At 38.1% G+C, this 22,598-nt stretch overlaps 1 protein-coding gene across 1 annotated transcript; it reads right to left on the bottom strand.

Moving 5' to 3' along the window:
- Nucleotides 1–108: 108 nt before the first annotated feature.
- LOC139961532 (N-acetylated-alpha-linked acidic dipeptidase 2-like) lies at nucleotides 109–20,186 on the bottom strand. The gene is made up of 18 exons (XM_071960762.1): nucleotides 19,796–20,186; nucleotides 19,150–19,312; nucleotides 18,400–18,549; nucleotides 17,771–17,896; nucleotides 17,373–17,553; nucleotides 15,620–15,713; nucleotides 11,858–11,956; nucleotides 11,494–11,579; nucleotides 11,080–11,199; nucleotides 10,864–10,946; nucleotides 10,162–10,225; nucleotides 9,493–9,560; nucleotides 7,656–7,753; nucleotides 7,154–7,244; nucleotides 2,442–2,703; nucleotides 1,691–1,775; nucleotides 1,355–1,447; nucleotides 109–602 (listed from the first exon to the last, which is right to left on the bottom strand). Exons 1-18 carry the CDS (start codon nucleotides 19,999–20,001, stop codon nucleotides 419–421), a joined length of 2,253 nt encoding a protein of 750 aa, XP_071816863.1. The 5' UTR covers nucleotides 20,002–20,186; the 3' UTR covers nucleotides 109–418.
- Between the last annotated feature and the right edge of the window lie 2,412 nt (nucleotides 20,187–22,598).

Below are 22,598 nucleotides of genomic sequence, written 5' to 3'. Positions count from 1 at the left end.
AAGTTTCCAGATTGTTTTAATAAGATCTGCTGCTGTTCTGCTAGGATGTATAATCGAAACAGTTTACATTTATCACAGTGACATAGTAATGCTTCAAAGACACGGGATGAAACAACGGGGCACTTTAAGAAGGAGGAAAGAATAATGAAGGAATAAGAGGGGGGTATTTAATAATACTGGGATGAAATGGGATGATGGGAGTTATACTACATAGCAACTAGTTCTGTAATATGTCACAGAAGTGCGTTTGGCGTACTCTTCACAATATATGGGGAAGTACCCCCCCCCACCCTCTCCCTCAACATCCCTGTCAACCATCCCACTCGGCCGTGGTTATGACCGAGATTTCGAAGGGAGAATCATACTGGTTTTCTAATTACGGAATTGCGTTTGATAAGTATTTTGATGACATCATAGCCTATATTATTTCAAGTGAATAGGCAGCGGAGTTCAATGCGTATGTGACGGCAGATAGTTGTTGTTCGACATCTTTCCATTTATCAGGATCAGGATTGTTATCGATATCGAACATCGTATCGATAATACCGGCAAATTTATCGCTACTGTAGAAATCCCGGCTGCTGGGAGCAAACACCACGTGTCTGTTTAATGAACATGAGAAGAAAAATAGAAGAAATTAATATCAACCCATGAAAGCAACTTGAAATCACCCCTCCCCCACCCCCACCCCTTGGAAGAATCTTATCCTTTGGATTACTAACATACACACAAGCTAACGAAGCAGCTATACTACTTATAGCCTACTAAAGAGAAAAAGAAACATTGACAGAAGTATCATTCTGCCGAGCTCAGAAACATTACCAACGGGCCTACATTAGCTGACATCATCATACATTTAACCTTGAAGGATAATTCGAAAGATTTCATATAGATGCTAGAGGTGAATATCTAACATAGCTGCATATAGAATTCTTATAATCCTAATATGTTTCTGCTTTCTTTGACTATGGCGTAACAAGAATACAATTCTTCTTTTAAAGCTTTTTGCCATTCTTCGTTTCTTGTCGGAATGGATGACTATGCATACATTTGTGTTGGCCAGGTACATTAATTATAGTTAATATATAAAAAGGGTCCATACGAATAGACATTATATAGAGGGCATGTGGGGTGGAGGGTGTGGGGGGGGGGGGGTTAGAGCGAGAGAAATTTGTAGAAAAAGCTAAGGGCGCCGACAATGCATGAACGCAATCCCTGTCAGGATTATTCTGTGTTTGGTTTGACCGGGAGATCGAGGGCGTCACTAACACTTGTACGTTGTTCGGCCTCTCTGAGGGTAGAGACGCACGCAGTGCATTAATTTAAGTATATAACCTTGAGGTTCCTGGGTTACCTTGTATTTGGCCTGCCTGGGAGGCCGAGGGCATCTATAAAAGAGCGTTCAAAGTTCATCAGTTGATCGTTAACCGCACGGACTGCGTAAAGGCTGTATTTATTAGGAAGTATAAAACAGAACAAGCATTGGAGTACATCTTTAAAGCACATACAAATACACCTAAAAACCTTTGCGAGTTAAATTACAATTTAAAAATGTAACGAATAGATAAAAAAAAACTGAATAGTTTCGATTTTGGTCTTTTGATATTTTTTGGCATTTGATAATAAATTTTGAAATTACGAAGAAAGAGGAAATAATGAATTACATGAAACAATAACATTGTAAACTTACTCTGATGTATCCAACTCATTCTCCAGGTAATTTTCAAATTTGTCTGCAGCTACTGTCAGATTTTCAACCGACGCATCCATGAACTCTGAAAGTAAAAACGTGTAAGTAAGAGACAAGAAATAATAAAATTGAAACTTAAATAAACAGAATATATATATATATATATTCATATATATATTCATATATATATATATATATATATATATATATATATATATATATATATATATATATATATTCTGGTGTTTAATTCTTTATTGATTTACTATATATATATATATTGTTCTGGCGGTCATCCTGGCCACAAACAAACGTTTGAATTCAAATGCTGAATTCTTAAGATTATAAATTAAGTCGCTATAGGAAGCTATAATCACAAGATTGTGCACTGACATGGTTGTCTGAAACAGAGACGCTGCCATAGGGGAATATAACGCTGAAAGTATAATAAGAATTATGTAAACTTAAAATTGAGTATCCAAAATCGAACAATTTTACGACCAAGAACAAAAGTAGGCAGATTAAATGTAGGACTTTTATTTCATATTAAATACCTTGCTTTTCACCCGTTTCTAGATAACTGGAGGAATGGAAAAGACTATACAGACCAATAACGTCCCTACCGTCTGAAATAGTTAATTTTCGACAATAATGGCAAGTAGTGAACCCTTGCACTCCCTGCCTCCTAAAAGATCACATGCCCCCGCCCCAATTTAGTCCCCCTGTAAAGATAATTTCATTTCATCCTCACCAAAACTTAGACCACCTTCATTGATCATCTTCTGACCAGTTTCCCCATCTCGTAGCTCTTGGTAGAATCCTTTTATCTTATTTGCATAATCCACGCAGCTGAGAGGGAGAACTTTAGATTCAGCTAGGTCTCGTAAAATCTCAGCAAGTACTCGGCTCGATGCTTGGTGGAAGTAGAAGTCAGGATCGTAAAATTGTTTAACCAACTCGTATGTTTCATAGACAGAATGGTACATGGGATAGGGTGATATTCTTATGGTAGCCTGCAGGAAAATAAATGAAAGTAAAACAGCAGGACATGGAACTTGATTTAAATACCTTTGTTGAAGACCCCTGGATTATGCACTGGCTGGCTGATTTCATGAAAGGGTGGTCAAGGCAAATTAAATTGAAAGAGGGTTTATACAACAAATCTGATTTCAGCGTTTGGGTTCCCCAGGGAGGTCCATTATCAGCACTGTTATTTACAATTTACACTGACGAAATAAGATCGCAATCTAATTGTTCTGTCATCAAATATGCAGACTAAACAGCAATCTCTGTTAAAATATCTAAATCCTCACATAATGTGGATCAAAGTAATTATGAATCTGGGGTATCTCATGCATTCCTCCATTCTTATATAAAAAGAACTTAATTTCTGAACCCAAAGAAATCTAAAGAGATGATTTTTGAAAATTGGCAGCGTGCATTCTTTTCTGCGATTGATTTATTGGAGAGAAAATCTCTTGAATAGCAGATGAACTTAAATGCTAGATAATTTCAGGCGGGTAATAATTAAATGATATCAACAATACACATGTCAATGGACGGAATTATTAATCAAAGATTATCCATATATTATGTACCACACTGGCTATGACGTATGAGACCGTGGAAACCACTATTCAATTCATGAAATTTAATATTTGAAAATTATTTGCATATCTCAGGCTTTCTTTCCAATGAATCGATCACAGCCTTTCACTTTGTCGTCGGATCTAACGTGTTATAATTGAACTTTCATGCAAAGTGTATCTTCTTTGTCAAATTCATACTCTGAAACAAATAACATTTCCACGAGAAACTGAGAAGAAGGTATAACTCAATCATTTCAATCTTACATTACAACTTTTAAATGGTGCTATCAGGCCCGTAGCCAGGATTTTTTACACGGAGGGGCACCATAGTATCAAGGGGGGCCACGAATTATTTTATGAGAAAATAAATATAACGCATTATTGTGTTCGAGAACGAGTCGCATATAATATCATGCAGTTACAGATACACATGAAACGACTGCTCTTGTATTTATATCACCAAACATCATTGTATGGAAAAATGGTTGGGAATATTGTACTTCTGTACTTTTTATTGTACTGTCACAAGCCTGGCCAAAAATTAATCGTTGACACTTCCTAAAGTAAATTTTTATCCCGGAAAAAAAAAATGCGTATAGTAAAAAAAAAAGACATGCAATGCATGCATATGAGATGCATTCAGAATATGCATGATTCAGTTAAACAAGTACTTGGGTGTAAAATGACTTAATGTTATCAAACTATCAGACACGATGGGATCTTGGATGAAGAACCCTCCCTGTATTACAGTCTCTATAAAATGAAAAACACTCAAACTATTGGTCTCAGTTATCAGATTCACACTGCCAACCGTCTTGCCTCAGTTTAGATTTCTCCAAGAACTGTTCTGGCCTAAGGTTGTTGGTAATGTCCTTCTCAAATGAGAGAAGAATTAGGTTTTTCAGGCGTTGGTGGAGCATTGAGCGACGGCTCGAAGACAGCAAACGCGTTAGGCACGAGAAGCTGTTCTCGCACATAGCAGATAAAGCCCCAATCGTTTGCCCACATCAGTAGACCTTGTACACAAGAGGGAAAGCATCTTTTACGGGACGTAATATTTTCAGTGCTGCTGTAACCTTCACAGAATTCAAAGGTGTCTTCACTTCCATGTACCTACCAAGAATGTAGGGCTTCGCAACTTGCAATTCATCTTGCAGCTGATTTTCGTCAGGGCAGCCTGGCATCACTTTCACAAGAGGTTGCAAAGATGGGAAATCCAAAAAAGGGAAGATTTTGGCATAAGGGCTTTAAGGGACAATAAAAGCCTCGTAGAACTCTCTTTGAATCTAGAATTGATCTCCATCAATGTAGGATGAATGTTCCTTAATTCTTAAGCAACTGACAGTCGGATTCAGCATTAAATACAAAAGCAAATCACTATTTTTGTTTTGTTTTTTTGCTTGACCCTACGGACCTTCTATAATGAGTGCCTCATGAAACACTTCTGTAGGACCTACGATTTTATATTTAAATAAGAGTAATACACAATTTTAAGAGGTCCGATGCATACTTAGTTTTTTTCGATATAAATTATGATATAAGCAGTGGCGTAGGAAAGGGGCAGGGGGAAATCCCCCTGGCGGTTTATTTTTTTAAATCGGAATATGGGTGGTAAAATTAACCAAATTTGGCCCATTTTTCTTGGAAATTCGAAGAAAATCGGAAAATCTGGATGTCTTGCCCCCTCTGGAAAAAAAAATCCAAGAACATTCGGAAAGTCGAAAAGTCGAAAAATTTGAGGACTTCGCCCCTGGAAATCCGGGGATATCCGGGGAAGTATATTTAGCATTTTCTGGAATTGTCATCATTGCCGCTTTAAGCTTTTGATCCTTTTCTGCTGTGAACAACAAAAGTTGCTTAAACTTTCCTCGAGTAAGAAATCGTCCGGCTTTCGCAATTCCCCCACAGTTTCGTTATTTCCCCGAAATGCCATTTCATTCATGGCAAGAAATTTAATTACATCAAAGATACTGCAAAGATAGTACCTATTTTTCTCCAGTTGTCCTTCACAAAGTTACGGATTAACCCCACTTCCCTGATGACTTCGGATATCTCTTTCTCTCCACAAGTTCATAGCCTGAACGTGAGTCTCTGACCCATTGCGCTTAACGAAACCCTCCCCCTTCTCCATTGCAGATTTCCACTGATTATATCCTTGTATGGTGATTGTTCTGTCTTTTAATGATCTAATTGGTGCAAAGTTTCTACAGGCATGACAAAAAACCCGGTCCGTTGAGATTGAATACTCTATCCATGGGTATTGATCGTGGATCGTACCACCCCTTATTGAATGATCTGTGCCTTGCCCCAAATTTTGTAGGCGGATATGACGCTAAAATTGGTCTCTGCAAATCTTTGCCCAGATCTGCTGGGCATCCAGAGGAAGAAGTAGGGGCTGAAGACTTTCCCCTGACAAGTAAGCAATCCATATTGTAGATAGTTAGGCAAAGCTCCAACTAAAACAACTTTACAACAATGTGTCCAGAGTGTATGATCACTGTGCAACTTTTCGATTGTATTGTGAAGAGGTGTAGAAACGCGCGTGTGAAGGGGTGTAGAAACGCGCGTATTATTTGTATACATTACACGTATAACAGTAGAATGAAGAACCTGGTGCAAAGTACAGTAGCCTATACAGGACTTCTCTTGAGAGTTTGAAGTTTTAGCATAGAAATACTATAGTGGGTAGGAACGGGCAGGTGGGGATCAGGGCGGATGGAAAGGGAGGCTGCACACTATACTCTTCGAAATTAAATTTTTCAAACTAAAATACAAATTGCAATTCATGTAAACAGTGGCGTCACCAGACTTTTCAGTCGGGGGGGGGGGGCACAGGGGGGCACCAGCATTTGATGGGGGGCACTTAGGTGGATACGCATAGCCGTCCTAGGGGAGGACTCTAAGACAAAATTTTCGCATACGGAGGATGGGCTAGATGCAAAATGGTGCCACATTTGATGCTAAATTCGATCTGAAGATATCTCCAGAAATTGCTTTTTTTTGAGTTAATGATTTTAACAACGCGCAGAATTTTGCAGAGGATATGAACCACATGCTGTCGATATTATGCCTAACTCTATCAATAGAACCTACATTTGTTGAATTAATGTGTGCATGACCCCCGACTCCTTTCTTGTCCTCGTTTTCTCCCATTATCTATTAAGATGTAACAGGTTCCAGCATCGTTATTGGCTCATATATCAGGGATCTCACCATGCAATCCAAAGTTTGATCACACATCGAGTATGGCTCAGTATGCAGGTGTGAACATTCGCCATTTGTTCCTACAAGCATCTGACCTCAAATGACCTCTGCACCCCCTACACAACAGGGTTAATATATGGGTCCACAAATATATATATATATATATATATATATATATATATATAGATATTTTCATTTTTTTCGCAGCTCATTTGAAGAAAATACGAATTACTGTGCTTCTTTGTCCTTATGAAAAACCAACTCAGATGATGGGAGTTTAATATAACAAAATATATATATATGTTCTTTTACCAACCCAAATCTCAGATGGGGGGGGGGCACTCGGGGGCACTAGGTTTTCCAGGGGGGGCACGTGCCCCCCCTTAGCGACGCCACTGCATGTAAATCACAACATTTTAACAATTTTATTCGTTTAATTATCATGCAATTTTTTTTCTTACCATCTTTTTACACGTGGGTTGGGGGCACGGACCCTTGCACGGGGGGGGGGGGGGGCACGGCCCCACGCTGGCTACGGGCCTGGGTGCTATAGTGTACTATATATACCATATGTCATTAAATGCAGTGTCTACGACCTATCTTGAAACATTGCACAAGTTTGTAACATCGGCTAAAATGAATACCTGCCTGTAGTGGAGCCTAAACTTACCCGGTCATGCTGGAATGAAAAATCTAAAGCACTAATCCCAATTGCTTGAAGAAATGTGGTAAAGTCACTCCCAGAACCAAGATCCCCAACACTAAAATATCAATGAGATAATATACAGTTGTAATAATACTATAGGAAATGAATATTAATTCTGATATACTGATATTGAACATAATATGATATATGAATTTTAGTATAGTCATGATGTTTAAACATGATGGTCATTTTCCTGCCTTGCTGCTATATGTCTGCTCAACTCGTATGGAACAGATCTCCTTTAAGGCAATATGCAAAACGGTTCTTTTACAAAAACTCGTGGACCTTCATGTGCGATAATGACTTAAAATCGCGGGATCGATATACCTCATATACCTATATTGATCAATCCTATAAATAATATCATAGGTCAATTTAAACATGCAAAATCGTGACGATAACAGTAACGCGAGCTGCCATAAGCTTTAAACGATTTTCAGTTATCAAAGAAATAATTTATATTTACGAAGGATTTCCGTCTGGTAGGGGTCTTCGAAGCAGCCACCTGTCATACAGAGTTGAGACCTGCCCAGGTTCGAACTCAGCTGGATTGGGATCTGGGACCTATGAGAATTAAGAAAATGATGATATCGAGGATAAAACACTACCCCTCCCCCATCCGCACATACATGTGTGTTTTTAATTTATAATAAACTAAGGACCCTATTATTTTTTCCATGCTTCAAATCCACGTACCATAACCTTAACAATACCCCTTAACAATAGAATTCTTCTGAGGACTAGCTGATTCTTGTCAAGTGACGTCAGAGAACTTGGAATTCCTTTGCCCAAGTCCTCCGTCAGAATATACAATCGCAGGTACCCACACACGTAGACATAAAAACAAAATCGGAAACCTACATGTATGTATTAAAGGAGTTAGCCTCCGTTTGTTACATTTGTGTATTTAACTGTGCCATTACCACATAAATTAATTCATAGAAGCCATATCGCACCTCATGACAACAGATTATTCGCTTTGTATGCTTTTTGATGGTCGCTCGCGCCATCTTGACACACCCGAAACAATGACACGCGCAAAGGGTGCCTGCGTTATTTAATGAGGACGCAATCCTGACCTTATCGTCAAAATATCTTTCATTTTCAAAAATCTTGGGTATTTACTATTTAGTAGCTGCTTTCATAACTGTTCCTACTTTTTGAAAAAAATAAAATCGAACCCTGTTCCCTAGTTTCGTACAATCCTACATCTCTTTACAATCTTTACTGAGCACAAGCTAGGGCACAGAACCCAGCGTTTTAATTGCTGCAAGCGACAAGCCGGATGTGATTTCTATGTTTTTATTTCTGTGCACATAACAAAATTAACAAATAAATCCTTTGCTGTTCAGTGTCTTTTTTTTTTCTTTGAATAAATTGTTTAAATTATCTTCCTACTTTTTATCGCTTAAGGAGTTAAAATATTTACACCCATTTTGCCGATGTTTTGAACTATTTATTTTTATGAATTAGGAACGTCAAGCTACCGGTACCTTTCAGCTTAAAATGCATTTGAAAGGCAAATCATGTTTTAGGGAATGCCTTTTTTTGGCCATCATTTTTTTTTCATCTTTTGCAACAACAACATTTATTACATATTTTTTTCTTAAAATACATAAACGCAAACATTCTGCATTAAAACCTTTATACATATAAACATAACAGTAATGGCATAACAGCAACCACTATTCTTCAAATAAAAATGGGTACGTTCTAAAAGTGGCCCTTTAAGGTCTGAAACGGTAAAGGCACACTTAACTTGTTCTTATGTAATTGAGGTTCCACTTGTAGTTCAAATTTGAACTTACAATTAACGAACCATTGTTAACGTTCTTCTGAAATATGTAATATTTGATATTAAAAAATAGATAGTTCAATGAATGTTTTGATCACAGTTGATATCCAAAGAAAACATCTTTCTTGGAAAAAAACAAACTGTCTATTGCTTTTTTTTCTCTCAACGTCTAAAATAAAGCTAGCACTAATATTACATTCCCAAAAAAGATGTTCTATTGTTTCATCATTAACTCCGCAGAGATTACAGCAAGGGTAATCTGTCATTTTCGTTTGAAATAATAAATTATTTGTTCCCAAAATACGGTAAACAAGCGCTACTTGAAATACTTTATCTTTGTTTCCCTAAAGACTTAAACGGAATTTGAAAGATTTCATTCCATGGAAGGCCTAGTTGATTATTTTATTTAGAAAAGTAGACGTCTCTCTTGTTCATCTCTGACATGCGTGATTTGTCTCCCGGTAAACCAAGTTTTTATTTTTTATTTTTTAGATAAAGAGATTCTTACCAATTTAGAGGCCTTCCAAGTTAATTGATATAAGTTCGGCGTGGCAGCAAAGCTTGGAACGAATGTACCTGTAACAGATAAGCAGATTATTTTTTTAAGGAGTCAGTATTGGATATTTTAAAATAACAATACCCGATTCTCATGCATCCCCAACGCCACTCTGCGTTAAGTCAATTTCTTACTAACGGTATTTCACTGTATATCTTCAAATAAATATTGCATATACGAAATCCTACTTGTCTTTTTTGAATTATGCTCAAGTAAATTGACCCGAGTCATTGAAAATGGCGCACACAGTTTTTTAATTGTGGTGAGGATTGGGGGGGGGGGGGGGTGAGGGGACGCTGTGGCCAGATGCAAAATTTCCACCGACTGATGGGTAGGAGACTGAACGCTTATGCATGAATGAAATATTTTATAAAGAGGAGTATGGCCCCGGGGTTGAGGCCGACTTCTATGTAAACATCTGGTTCGAGGCCCGAACTATAGAAGAAATATACTCTTGATTTTATGGCCGTTGAAACGGAGGGGAGGGGTGTAATCCCGGCAAAGTGGTCTATCTTACCAGACTGAATAAAGAGAGAAAGCCCAATCTGAACCATTTGCCCCGACTGCCGACGAATGATTTACCGGAGCCTGTGGGGGGAGGTCCAGGACTCAAAGACTCACCACTCACTGCTACATCGACGTTTAAATAAGCGACTGCACGATGATCAAGATTTTTGGAGAATTCCTAAAATGAATCGCGATAAAAAATAAAGAAGTAAAACACGTTGATAATTCCAATTACTGAGTTTAATTGAATTCATTCAGTCCTGAAAAACATAATAAATGATTGGACTCCATTTCAATCCCAAACGTTGATGTTACATCAGTTAGGAAATTTCTGGAGAAAAGTCAAAACAAACAATGTCTAACACAAAATGAAAAAAGAAAAGGTCAAGAGAAGGTAAATTATTATAACCCTAGCATTTTCTTCACAATACGTGTATAACTGACCGTAAATCAGAACGATTCATCGCGCATTAAGCGCGCTGTTCAACACTGTCTACTTATAGTATGCTATTCAACACGCTTATTGTTTTATAAAATAATGTCTTCATATTCACAGAAAGTCTACAATTAATCGTGATTACTATAGTTTCATTAAGTCATTTGAGGTTGGTAACAAGTCGAACATACTTTACAGGAGTTTTTGTTGATGTAAGAAAATAACATAAAACTACAACGTTCAGCCACTCCATTATGATTTTGATGTTGTTTGATAAAGGCACAAGACAACTTTGACGCTTACAGTGGCATATAGCTGAGAATGAAGATCATTTAGGAATTATAATGGTTTGCGGACAATATGTCAACTTGTGCACTCACCTCAACCCATTCATTCGAACCAATCAGACCATACTCCTCAGCTCCCCAGCTGCCAAACATGATAGTTCGCCTTGGCCTCCATCCTGATTAAAAATATGTAAAAAATGTTGTTTGTGGTAAACTGGTGTATTAATCTGGATTTTTTTGGCGCTAGAATTCGTTCTTGGATATGTGGACTATTCTAGCTTTATTCTGAGTGAGGTCGCCGTTACAAACCTGTTTTCAATAGTTCACCAAATGCTCTTGCAACTTCCATCATGGCTGCAGTACCGCTGGATGGATCAATGGCGCCAAAAGCCCATGCATCTCTATGGTTACCCAGCATGACGTAACGATCTGAAAAGTCGATAACACATCAGGTAGAAACTTTCTCTCTTTTTGTCAATTGGACCATGGAACTATTGACGAAATAGCGTTAATAGGTCCAAGATTGGACCTTTATGAAACGTTGCTAAATTCCAGTACTGAAGGAATACAGTTGCAAATATATAACATTTCGACCTTATGCAAATATTTTGGGCTATATAAATGAGAAATTTTCGAAACTCTGTGGATAAATTGGATAATGGAATTTACTGTGTTTTATGCGAAATCAAGTGAAGAGGATCAATCAAACATATCATGTCTTACCTGGTTCTACGCTACCTTTAATTGTTCCAATAACATTCCAAGTGTCAGCCATTTCCGTATGGGTATAAATCCGCATACGTACCAAGCTTTTGAAAGTAGCATAAAAAAGAAAGCTGAATATTATTTAATAGGATTGTTTAATGGGTACTAAAAGGTGTCTGGCCGTCCATGGATGCAGACAGAGAAGGGAAAGGGGGAAGATAAAGAGAAGGAGAGGGAGAAGGAGAAGGTGGAGAGGTGTTAATCAGGGCACTGAGATTATGTATGGTGGAAATACTGTGGGAAATTAAAACGCAAGTTACAACTGTATCAACCAATATTAACATTTTTCTTTCTGTTTACTGGGCACGTATTTATGGCTTACTTGTCTTCGTTAGGGCTTGCAAATCCAGGTCCGTACTTGTAGGTCAAATCTAGGTCACCTTTCCAGTCCGTTTGATTCACTTCATCGCCAGCTAGTAACCTTTAGCAATTTCACCAAAATAACAGAAATACTACGGTAAGTAATGTTATATCAAGTACAATCATATACACATTAAGCTTACCGTGGGATATCGGCCACTTCACATTTTAATGGGGGTAAGTGTGATATTTCCAATTCAAATACGTAGTAAAATAGTTCAATGTTCAATAGTCCATCGGGGCAGGCTCGATATCGTTCACTGTCGTTGCACATATTTAGTACCAAGGTTTGACCACATATTCTGGTGTGTTTTCATATGCTAATTACAATTTTCGATGTTGGATGGTTCGGGAAGTGTTATTGCAGTTTAGAACGGACTCATTTAGTCCGCTTTGCGTTGTTAGGACTTCTCCGACGCAGCGATGTTTTTCAGTAAAGAGCTAAACAAAATCCTTCTTGTGTGTCATGTGATATGTCAGCTGATACAGAAACTGCTCGTCTCGGCGTGATGTACATGCACCGACTGTGTGTAACGTTTGTACGTGTTTACAATTCGTCTGCATAACGTACTGCATAACAAGAGAACCATGGCTGAAAGTCTTACGAAATTTACAGCCAACAGTTGACAAACCGACGTCAAATGTGCCTAGGTATGGAGCAGTATTGAGGGTGGCAAATTTTTAATTTTTAACATGTCATGTTGCTGTGACAAGGAACTGCTTTGTTGTAATTATCGTACACCATATAAGAGTGACGTCATTATTTGTTGTTTACTCAAAAAATAACACTTCTCCAATCATCGAACATTGCGGAAAATGTTCCCAGGACATCCCTCTACAATTTCCAACCAACAAACCTTGGTACTAAATATGTGCAACGAAACTTGTTTTTTAAGCACTTTATGAAGCCTGCCCATTTGATGCTCACTATAATGGTGGTGATAAGGACGTTGACTTAGGTTAAAATGTAATCAAAGGCCTACAACAAAGCGGTCACGTCCACGAACATACTAGTAAACAAATTTTATTGGTTGCCTGGGAGGGAGAGAGTCCACTAATGTCACAAATGCCACTTTCAAAATCTCGAGAATTTTTAACTGTATAGTATTTTAGTTCTCAAAACAAGCACCATTATACAAATAGTGTGCATGATTGTACTTCAGATAATGTTATTTATCCGTTTTTTATTTACTTTGTATAATTATAATCTGGAGGAAAGTTAATATTGTGTTAATAGCGGAATTAGTGATTGTCTAAACACTACCTCCTGAAGGAACACCATATATCTAATTTATTGTTGTTTCGGGATATTGGAATATATTCACAAGATCCGGTGTTGTGGAATCTGGAAGAACAGTCATGATAAAACCGGAGGCAAAAATCTTTGATCTCGAACAAAACCTCAAGAAAAGGGAAGCTGAGTCTCTCCAAATAAATCATCTATGGAAGAGATTTCACTAGCATGCAGGGACCGCCAAAATAACCCTAGAACAATACTCTAGGAGGAATTGCCTGCTTATCTTTGGACTTCCCAGTCAGTCAGATGAGGACGATACAAATCTAGTCCTATCACTGGCCAACACAAAGTTAAAAGTCAACATAGAGAAAAAGACTTCGACAAATCACACAGAATTGGACAAACCCCTGTCAACGGCAAGCACCGCTCTATCATCGTGAAATTTACATCCTACCATTACATCCTACCAAGCAAGGGACCTAGTCACCAGGAATCGACGAAAGCTAAAATGAACCGGGTTTGTTATCAAAGAGGACCTCAAAATGGAAAATCACAAACTACTGCAATCTGCAACAGACCACTCTAAAGTAACAACTGCATGGACCAAGGACGGTGAAATATTTGCACTCATTGAAGATGATGGAAAGGAGTTCGTCAGAAAAGTAAGATCTTCCAAAGACTTAAAGGACTTGTGATTCAAAATGGCGTCCAGTATTCTTCCTCGTATTGGCCAACACAGTTCAACACAACTAGTACTGTAGTTAAGCTTCATGTCTTTTCAACCTCCTCCCTTTGTGTGGATCAACCTTCTATTATATACAATGGTAATTATTCTGCCTTTTAGGCTTGTACCTCTAAGTTACTTTCCTTTCTTTTGTACTTTTTTTTGTAATGATTAAGTGTGTTTTGTGTAAAGGGGGCTTACAACAAAACAATGACCTCATACATTGTAGTCAGTGCTTAGGATGGTACCAAGTTGCCTGTTCAACAGTTGATCTATAAAACCAGGATTCTTTTATCTGTAATCGTTGCTGTCAGAGTTATTTACCATTCAGTTGTGTAAACAGTGATATAAATCCTTCGGATTCAGATTAAAATTTTAATAACTACTCAAATTCTTTCTTAATTCAATCTAATAATGAAATTGGTCCTACTTGTACGGGTGAGTCAAGATACTTCGATATTGACTCATATAATAATCTCGCTAAAGGGGGCAATTGTAAGCTAATTAATGTCAACAGCCGAAGTTTAGACAAACATTTTGAAGCTATTAAAGATTACCTTTCCCTCTTAGACCATAACTTAACTGCAATGGGTGTTACTGAAACTTGGTTGAAGGATAACTTCTCTTCACTCATTCACCTGAATTATTACAGTCCTGATGAAAATCACCGTAAAAAAAAGAAAGAAGGGCGTTGGGGTCTGCCTCTTTATTAAAAACGAAGTAGTATTCAACAGCCGTAACGATATATATCCCTTAAACGACAATATCGAAGGTATCTTTGCTGAAATTGATGTCCCTACCTTAAAACAGAAAGTCATGTTGGGTGTTGTGTATCGCCCTCCAAATGGTGACGTCACTAGCTTCATTGATCAAATTTCATGATATTTTAAATGATATTTATGTTGCTGGAGATCATTGTTTTTTAATGGGTGACTTTTTTATTGATCTTTGTAAACCATCCGCTAAATATTTCCCTAGTAACCTCACTGCATGTGGCTGCCAATTAACTATTAACAAGTCCAATAGAGTCACAACAGTTTTTATCTTATTGACAATAAACTTACAAACTTAACTAATATATGCTGGTTCCAATGTGAATGTAGCTGGTGTTTTTACAACTGATATCAGTGATCATTTTCCTATTTTTTACACACTACTTTGAGGTCAAGTTTTATTCCTGGTAATGCTCCAGTTTACTCTCGCAATTATTCTGAACATAATATCCGACATTTTGCCTCCTGTATATCTAGCACTGATTGGAGTAAAGTTTTCTGGCAAACGACACAAACACTGTATTTAATACCTTTAATAATAATTTTAGTCAGGCTTTTTCAGACTGCTTCCCACTGTATAGAGTATGGCAAAGGCTAAAGAAAAAGCAATCTTGAATTACAAACCAATTAAACGTCTCAATTAAACGTAGAATAAACTGTACAAAACTTACTTAAAGTCACCAAATCGAGTTAACAAAGAGTCCTTCACCAAATATCGAAATCAGCTCAATCACATAGTGCGCACAGCAAAGAGAAAACATGATACATACACATCAACAGCTCAAAACATGACAACTAAAAGACATGGGAAAACATAAACATCTAACATCTTCATTGATTGCGTGGAGGAAAGCTAGCCTGTTTGGGGGAAAGAGGGCGGATGGAGGGGGGGGGGGGGGTAGGTCGTGCCCTAGCCTGGTCACTGACCTGGGTTTATGGAATTTTATTACAATGGTTAAGGCTACATTCAAGTGTTGTAATAATTCTTACTTGAGAAGAACTTCTGCGTCTATCGAAGGTATCGGGTGAATCGGGATTGTAGGTAAACCGGCTACTTTGTCTTCATCATACCTGAAAGCGCTATCTAAGAGATGAGAACAAAATATTGATATAACTCGATGGGACAGCCTTTTTACTTTGTATAAATCAAAACACTGTTGTATTGCTATAATCTAAACCACATTTAACAGGGAAATCACAGGGGCGTCGGAAGCTATTTTGGATTGGTACGGCAGATCAGAGTGTGGCCATCTATCATAATTATCGGGGGGGGGGGGGGCCTTTGGTAGGTCAAACTACGCTACGCGCCACCATGATTGGCGCATAGCGTACTGGAGAAAATTTTGCAAAAATGCCTCCCAGATTGCAGGAAATGGCACTTCCCGAGCTTGAAAACAAGACCTGCCAGAGTTGTCACATTTAGCCTACTGGCCGTCATCATTATTGAAAATTATTGAAAAATATTCCTCCCAGATTATTTTTTGCCATTTTTTTTCTTACGGTCCTACTTTTTTTTTTGCGCCGTGAATATTGGCCCCTGAATCAATCTCTTTAAGGCATCTGTAATATTCTGTTTAATCATGTGATGTTTCAATTAAAAGTTGAAAACCAACACCCCTGCAATGGACATACTTTGATGAATCGGGTGTTTTGAAAAGTTAATCGCCGTGAATCGAAATCATTTTAAACGCTCGTGAACGTGTATTCTACATCCAATTCTGATGCCCAACAGTGCCAATTTAAGAAATTGTTGACTTCTGGGTGTCTTTATTCTCAAAATGATCCGACCAGAATTGAATTGCACTAGGGAAAGAAAAGCGACATTTTCCATAACAAATGCCTCAGGAAAGTGCTAGGGATAAGATGGCAAGAACGGGTCAGCACAAAGGAACTGCTAAAGAGAGTAAAAATGGGACCACTAAGCATCGAAATTAAGAAGAGAAGATGGAAATTCATTGGGCATATATTGCGACAAAACCCTAACAACGACAGCAACATCATATGACTTGGGCACCAGAGGGCAGGAGAAAGAGAGGCCGACCAAAAACAACATGGCGTAGGACAGTAGATAAAGAGAGAGAGAGGGCTGGTTGGCGATCCTGGAATGAGGCCAGAAATGCAGCTGCCGACCGAGATAAATGGAGACGCTCTGTTGAGGCCTTATTTGCCTCTAAGCAAGAAGAAGACAAATGAGATGAGGGTCGGAATTACAATGACCACTTGACTGCATCAAATTCTCATCGCGCCTAATGTTGTTTTCGATGAACACTTTTGCATGTTAGAGTTAATGACATGCAAAAAAAAAAGTTGTTGTTGTTAAAATATCCGCGTATTCTTCTTCGTTTTGCCAGAATTTTGAAATTTAATTTGCCATATATCTTGGCTGACCTGGACATCTTAATCAACTGCAATCAACGAAAGTAGGGCTACGAAGTACTACTACGTATAGTGTGAATTAGTAACCCTACAAAATCCCTTGTCATGTCTTTCGTATCCCCCTTTGACATGTTTACAACAATGTTTCTTAAATTGTTTTGAAATACTCTGGTTAAGCCAATGTTTACATGCTGAGAGCGATATTGCTAAAGTTAAGGTGAAAGTCAACATAAAAAACAACAATTAAAAACAGTATTTGATTATTACAAAGTAATCAATTGATTGTGCTCGTAATGCTTTTATCAACATGTTAATTAATGTGTGCTTTATGTCAAGCATTAAATTCGGTCGGAACTAAAATACATACCTATAGCAGGATACCCCGGGGTAAGTGGGTCACCGTATCCATCTATGCAACTACCCCTTTGAGCCCCCGTAGGTGGTAAATATAAACCATCAGGATACACTGGTTCATTGGGTAGAGCATAGTCTGCCGGATCTGAGTACAATATGAGACCTTTGGCTCCAAACTGAGCAGCGAATTTACCCTGAAATGAAATATCTCTGTGTCAATATTTTGAATATATCACAACTAGATTAAAATTAAGACATTAACTAAAAGCTAAACAAGTGCAATCACCAGACGAAAATCAAACCATTTTAACCATCAGGCTGAGTTGGGTGTATCATAAAAGAAAGGAAATTTATTGTTGAATTGGATTGGTTTGCAACTTAATATTAATAAAGTGACTGAGATATTTTTACCTTGGTCCCACGAAATATTCGTCCATAACGAGCAAGTACAATTTTGCCCGTCACATTTATACTGCGGTCCCTCTCTAAATGGAAAAAGTCTTCGATCCTCGCATAATTAGCGTAAACTAGTTCACCCTGTCAAAAATTTAAAACAATTTATTCAAGTGTCTATATAAAAGACGAAAATTCACCTATACTTAAATCCTCGCAAATGCAATCCATACTGTCCATTTGGAAAACCGTTCAAATGTTAATACCACGATATACTGTCTCCTCATAACAAGGTTCAAAACATTCGTTCTGCTAATATAAACAGTTCCTTACTGTTACCTCGTAGAAGACAAAATATTAATACTGCTCATACAGTACAAGTGTTTTGAAGTATTATATGAAATTTACAGTTTTATAAAACATTGCCATGAGTATGCATTGCTCTTTAAGCTTCGCCCCACTTTACCCCCACAAAGGCCCTGAGATCTACATTCCAAAGAAAGTTAAGTGTATTTCCTCTTTCTGACCTAGTGCTACTCGGTCATAAAATATGATCAACATCTCTCTTGGAAATGGTGAATTTACGCCTCTGGGTATATGACACCACCTCTGAACTATTTAAGCTGATAAATTGTACGTGACCTTACCTCGACGGTACCAGTCGCTGAATATGCATTGAATGGAGGCATGACCTGCTTCCCTTCCCCTGTGGCATCTAGAGGTGGTTCATGGATTTGGGACTGAAAGTCTACTCGGTAACCATCAGGCTCCATGTCATCAGGAACCAACCTTTGCACCTGTAAAGGAAGATACATCGCCGTTCAAAAATGGACTACCTTCATCCGAGTGATTTCATTGTCAGAGGCATGAATGTCTCTGATAGAGGTCGAGTATATTGCTATTATTTGGACTGTAGGGCCGGTATCGAGACAGGGCTTTAGTGGTGGTAAAGAGGTCGACGTCCAGGGAAGACCTGGGAATGTCTGGTACCGGTGTTCATTTGTAGTGATCATGATGACTATATATATATTTATACACACACACACACACACATATATATATATATATATATATATATATATATATATATATATATATATATATATATATATATATATATATATATTACACTCAGAACATACAACTACTCTGAGGGGTCTTTTGTATGTGGCATCTTCATCTAATTCAGCCCACAATGGCAAATAAAAATCTTCACCAGGGAAGGGCTTGGAAGTAATGTGACGTAGAAAAGGATGCGGCAAAATGACCAATGTGAACCCATTATGATGTGTAATAAACGTTGCCCCAATTCCTCTCCTTGTCCATCCCCTTCACACTCTCTATTTACAACACTGAGTGTATATAAATGCTTAGGTGTTAAACTAATATATACCTACCACACTCTCTTCTCCTACTTTCTCAGAAGGGTATGAGAGCAGGACGTTGTAGGTAGAAATCTCAGCATCATCAAATCCAAACTCTAAAAACTTATCCCTAACCCATCTAGCTAGCTCATACTGCCGTGGTCGTCCCGCTACATGAGGATCTGTGGTCAAGTACCTACAAACCGAGTATAGATCAAAACAATGATGAACTTTAAAGTAGTTTTTTCCTTTGAGAGTGCCACAATCTTATGAAGTTAGCTTGAATAACATAATTATAATTAAATAAAAATGTAACAGTCACCTACAATCCAAGAGGCGGTAGGTAACCCCATTTAGGCTATGTAACTGTTCAAACATGGCAACCTCTATAGGGAAACATATGCTATGACATTTACTCTATGGTAATATGTACAATTTTAATTAATGGAGTGGATTGCGCGGTGGTGGCCAGAAGGATTCATAGCCACAGTTAGTTACGGTCTCATCACAGATCTCAAAAGGGGTCAGAAACTTGGTTGGTGTTATGAAAATCACAGTTGTTGTCGTAAGGAGTAAAGCAATCAGTTTATGGAATTTGTGGTTTTATTCTGACCATGGAGCTATAACCGAATAGCTCCATGTTCTGACAGAGTACGTGCACAGCTCTTCATATACTTACCGAAGGTTTTCATCAATTTGAACGTTATCGATGAAGTTCATTAGCTGTTGAGATATATCTGGATCGGCTTCGCTTCTGGCTGATTCGATTTTCGCGTCTACTCTATCCGGTCCCGAATACCAGCCGATAAGTACACCCACTGAGATCCCAATGACAAAGGTCAAGGTTGTTGAAATCGCTATAACAGAGCGGTCATTCATTGTCATAACTTGGAATAGCCGACTGGTCCAAATACTGTCTGTTATTTAGTTACCGCCTAATACACGGATTGTTAATCAAAGCTGTGTGCTATATGTCGACGTTAGTAGGTGATATAAAATGGCTTATAAAATAACCCTGTACACAGTTATGATATGGCATCGTTAAGGTACCATACGTCACCTTTGTTAACATGCACTTTGATCAGCTTTCCTTAATACGAAGTCATTGTTTAAAGCTATATATGAATTCAAAGCCTTTGTTAAATGTAAGGCATCATCAATGCGCCTTCTGGGCACACTTGGAAACACTCGATAGAATATATATATGAAGAAAGTGTCGAACTGGAATTTGGAAAGGGATCAGCGTGGATAACTTTGCTAAACTCAATGTGACGTCATCATGGCTTTGACACAGGCACATCTGAATCTATTCGTAGTTTGATAATACTTGAGTCCAGACGTTGTGTAGTTTGGTTCTAAACAAAGGATTGTATATAAACTCTAGTTTTTTTTACCATTGAGCTCCTAAGAATTCTACACGTTTACTCGACCGGTGTTTACGCTAAAAATAGGAAACTAATACAAAACTCATCAAAACTAATACAATATACATAACTCAACGCGTGGATAAGCAGTTTGCTGACAGTTGTATTTTATTTTGACAAACCTCATCGGTGAGATTTGTTCTACTTGCCGCCGAGTTTACTGAGCGCGACAACAATAAAGACCGTTAGCCGCGAAGATTTATTTTAAATGTATTTTAATGGGTCTTTTTGGGGCTGCTGTTTGGGACCCCGTACAGGAAAATGTTGCTGTCATCTGTGTTTTTCTATTACATATGACTGTTGATTGTCAGCTGGTTCCATCCTCGTCTCTCTCGGATAAAAAAGAGTATCACCGGATCATTAACGGACAAAGAACGGATGAAACGTAGAAGTACACTACCTATACCGTATATTCGACGGACGCTAACGTAGAAATAACGGAAGTGCAAAGGAATAGAACTGTCAATGAACGGATAGGTAACGGACGTTACACGGAAGAAACGGAAGAACTCAGGCCAAGAAAGTATAACAGACGGACATAGAACGGAGATGCAGCGTACCTCCACCTTGTCCACTCCAAGCTTCCCACGCCCATTCTGCTCCTATAACCTCTACCGTCAACACCTACATCATGGACCCTTCAGAAAGATTCAAGCTTCAGAACACACTGTCAGCTTTAAAAGCACAGATGCTTATCATTGAAGCCAACATCAAGACCAATGAATAAGTCAAGAAGAGAAGGAAGAGACGTGCTCGGCTTAAATGCTGGTCTAGGGCCTTGCTAGGTTCACAGAGAAGACGACAGTGTAGTCTTTATGACCAACTACTGCAGGAGCTGCGAATGGAAGACCAAAATCTTTCATCAACTTCATGAGGATGCCCCCTGATTTTGAGGCACTCCGGAGGCCAAGGTTTTAGACCGTTTCTTCTCCGTTGCTAGTCCGGTATGTCCGCTACTTCTCCGGTACTCCTACGTTTTGTATGTTCTTTATCCGTTAATTGTCCGTTGTAAACTTGTTACTATCCGTTGGTGTTCGTTAGTTCGTTCGTTGTTATGCCGTTGTTCATCCGTTGTCCGGACCCCAATTTATTTTTCGGACTTCGGAAGATCTGTAAGAAGGGGCCATCTGAATTGCAATTTGGTGAGTTGCAGTTTAATGACGAAGTATTATTATTTCTCCATAATACATACTACTCATTATACCAAATATATACTTGCAACACATCTAGCAAGTTACAGAACATTTCATGAAAGACCTAACAGTAAGTAGCAAGTTGACAACATTTGCAACTTTGAATAAATCACCACATCCACAGTGATTATTTGCTCTGTACAGGGAAATGAAACCGCGTTTCTCGAACATGTTAATTTTTAGTGCTCTGATATATGATGTACACATATAATCATAGCACGAAAACCGACATATGTCGATTTCTTTCAAATATATGGATTTCTTTCAATCAGAGGTCTTATAAATAACATGTGACAATGGTCGTCCAATGAGAGCACGAGAAACCGAAACATGTCAATTTAATTCGACATATGTTGATTTCAGGATGGCACGCTAGGCGCATCATAGACGGTACTCTGTTGTGGGATGTACCGTACTGCACTACAGTTTATACTAAGATAATTGAAACCTTCCCGCATACTGTAGTGAAGGTGCCACCATGTCACTACTGCTCTTTGTAAGCATGTATACATTCATGTCAGGTTTCTCTCTTATTACCTAATTGTCATCTGTATTATCTAATTGTATTATCCCTCTTTTATTGTTGCATTTACGTCTCTTATACCTCCTGTGAAGGATAAATAGAGAAAATAAACTGAAACTGAAACTAACATACACAAATATGCAGCTATGGTAATATTGCTCAATACGATACGTGTTACTCATTATAGGGTAGTATAGCCCAAACACACGTTATGCGGTACATATATACGAAGTAAATGGTAGAATTGTCCAATACAATTGTGCACTGTGTGGTAGTATTGTAGTGTGTTTTGTTCAATACGTGTTATGCAATACATGGTAGCATTGCCCAAATATATGTTAT

Source organism: Apostichopus japonicus, chromosome 20, assembly GCF_037975245.1.
Source record: "Apostichopus japonicus isolate 1M-3 chromosome 20, ASM3797524v1, whole genome shotgun sequence".
Taxonomy (NCBI): domain Eukaryota; kingdom Metazoa; phylum Echinodermata; class Holothuroidea; order Aspidochirotida; family Stichopodidae; genus Apostichopus; species Apostichopus japonicus.
The sequence above is the reverse complement of the archived record's forward strand: the minus strand, read 5'-3'. Positions and strand labels throughout refer to the sequence as shown.

Excerpts from the sequence above, each read along its gene's own strand:
- LOC139961532 (XM_071960762.1), bottom strand. The coding sequence starts at position 20,001 with ATGACAATGAATGACCGCTCTGTTATAGCGATTTCAACAACCTTGACC. Across the intron at positions 17,554-17,770 it reads GAATATTTCGTGGGACCAAG|GGTAAATTCGCTGCTCAGTT; the intron begins GTAAAAATATCT and ends ATTTCATTTCAG. Across the intron at positions 9,561-10,161 it reads CGTCGATGTAGCAGTGAGTG|GTACATTCGTTCCAAGCTTT; the intron begins GTGAGTCTTTGA and ends TATCTGTTACAG.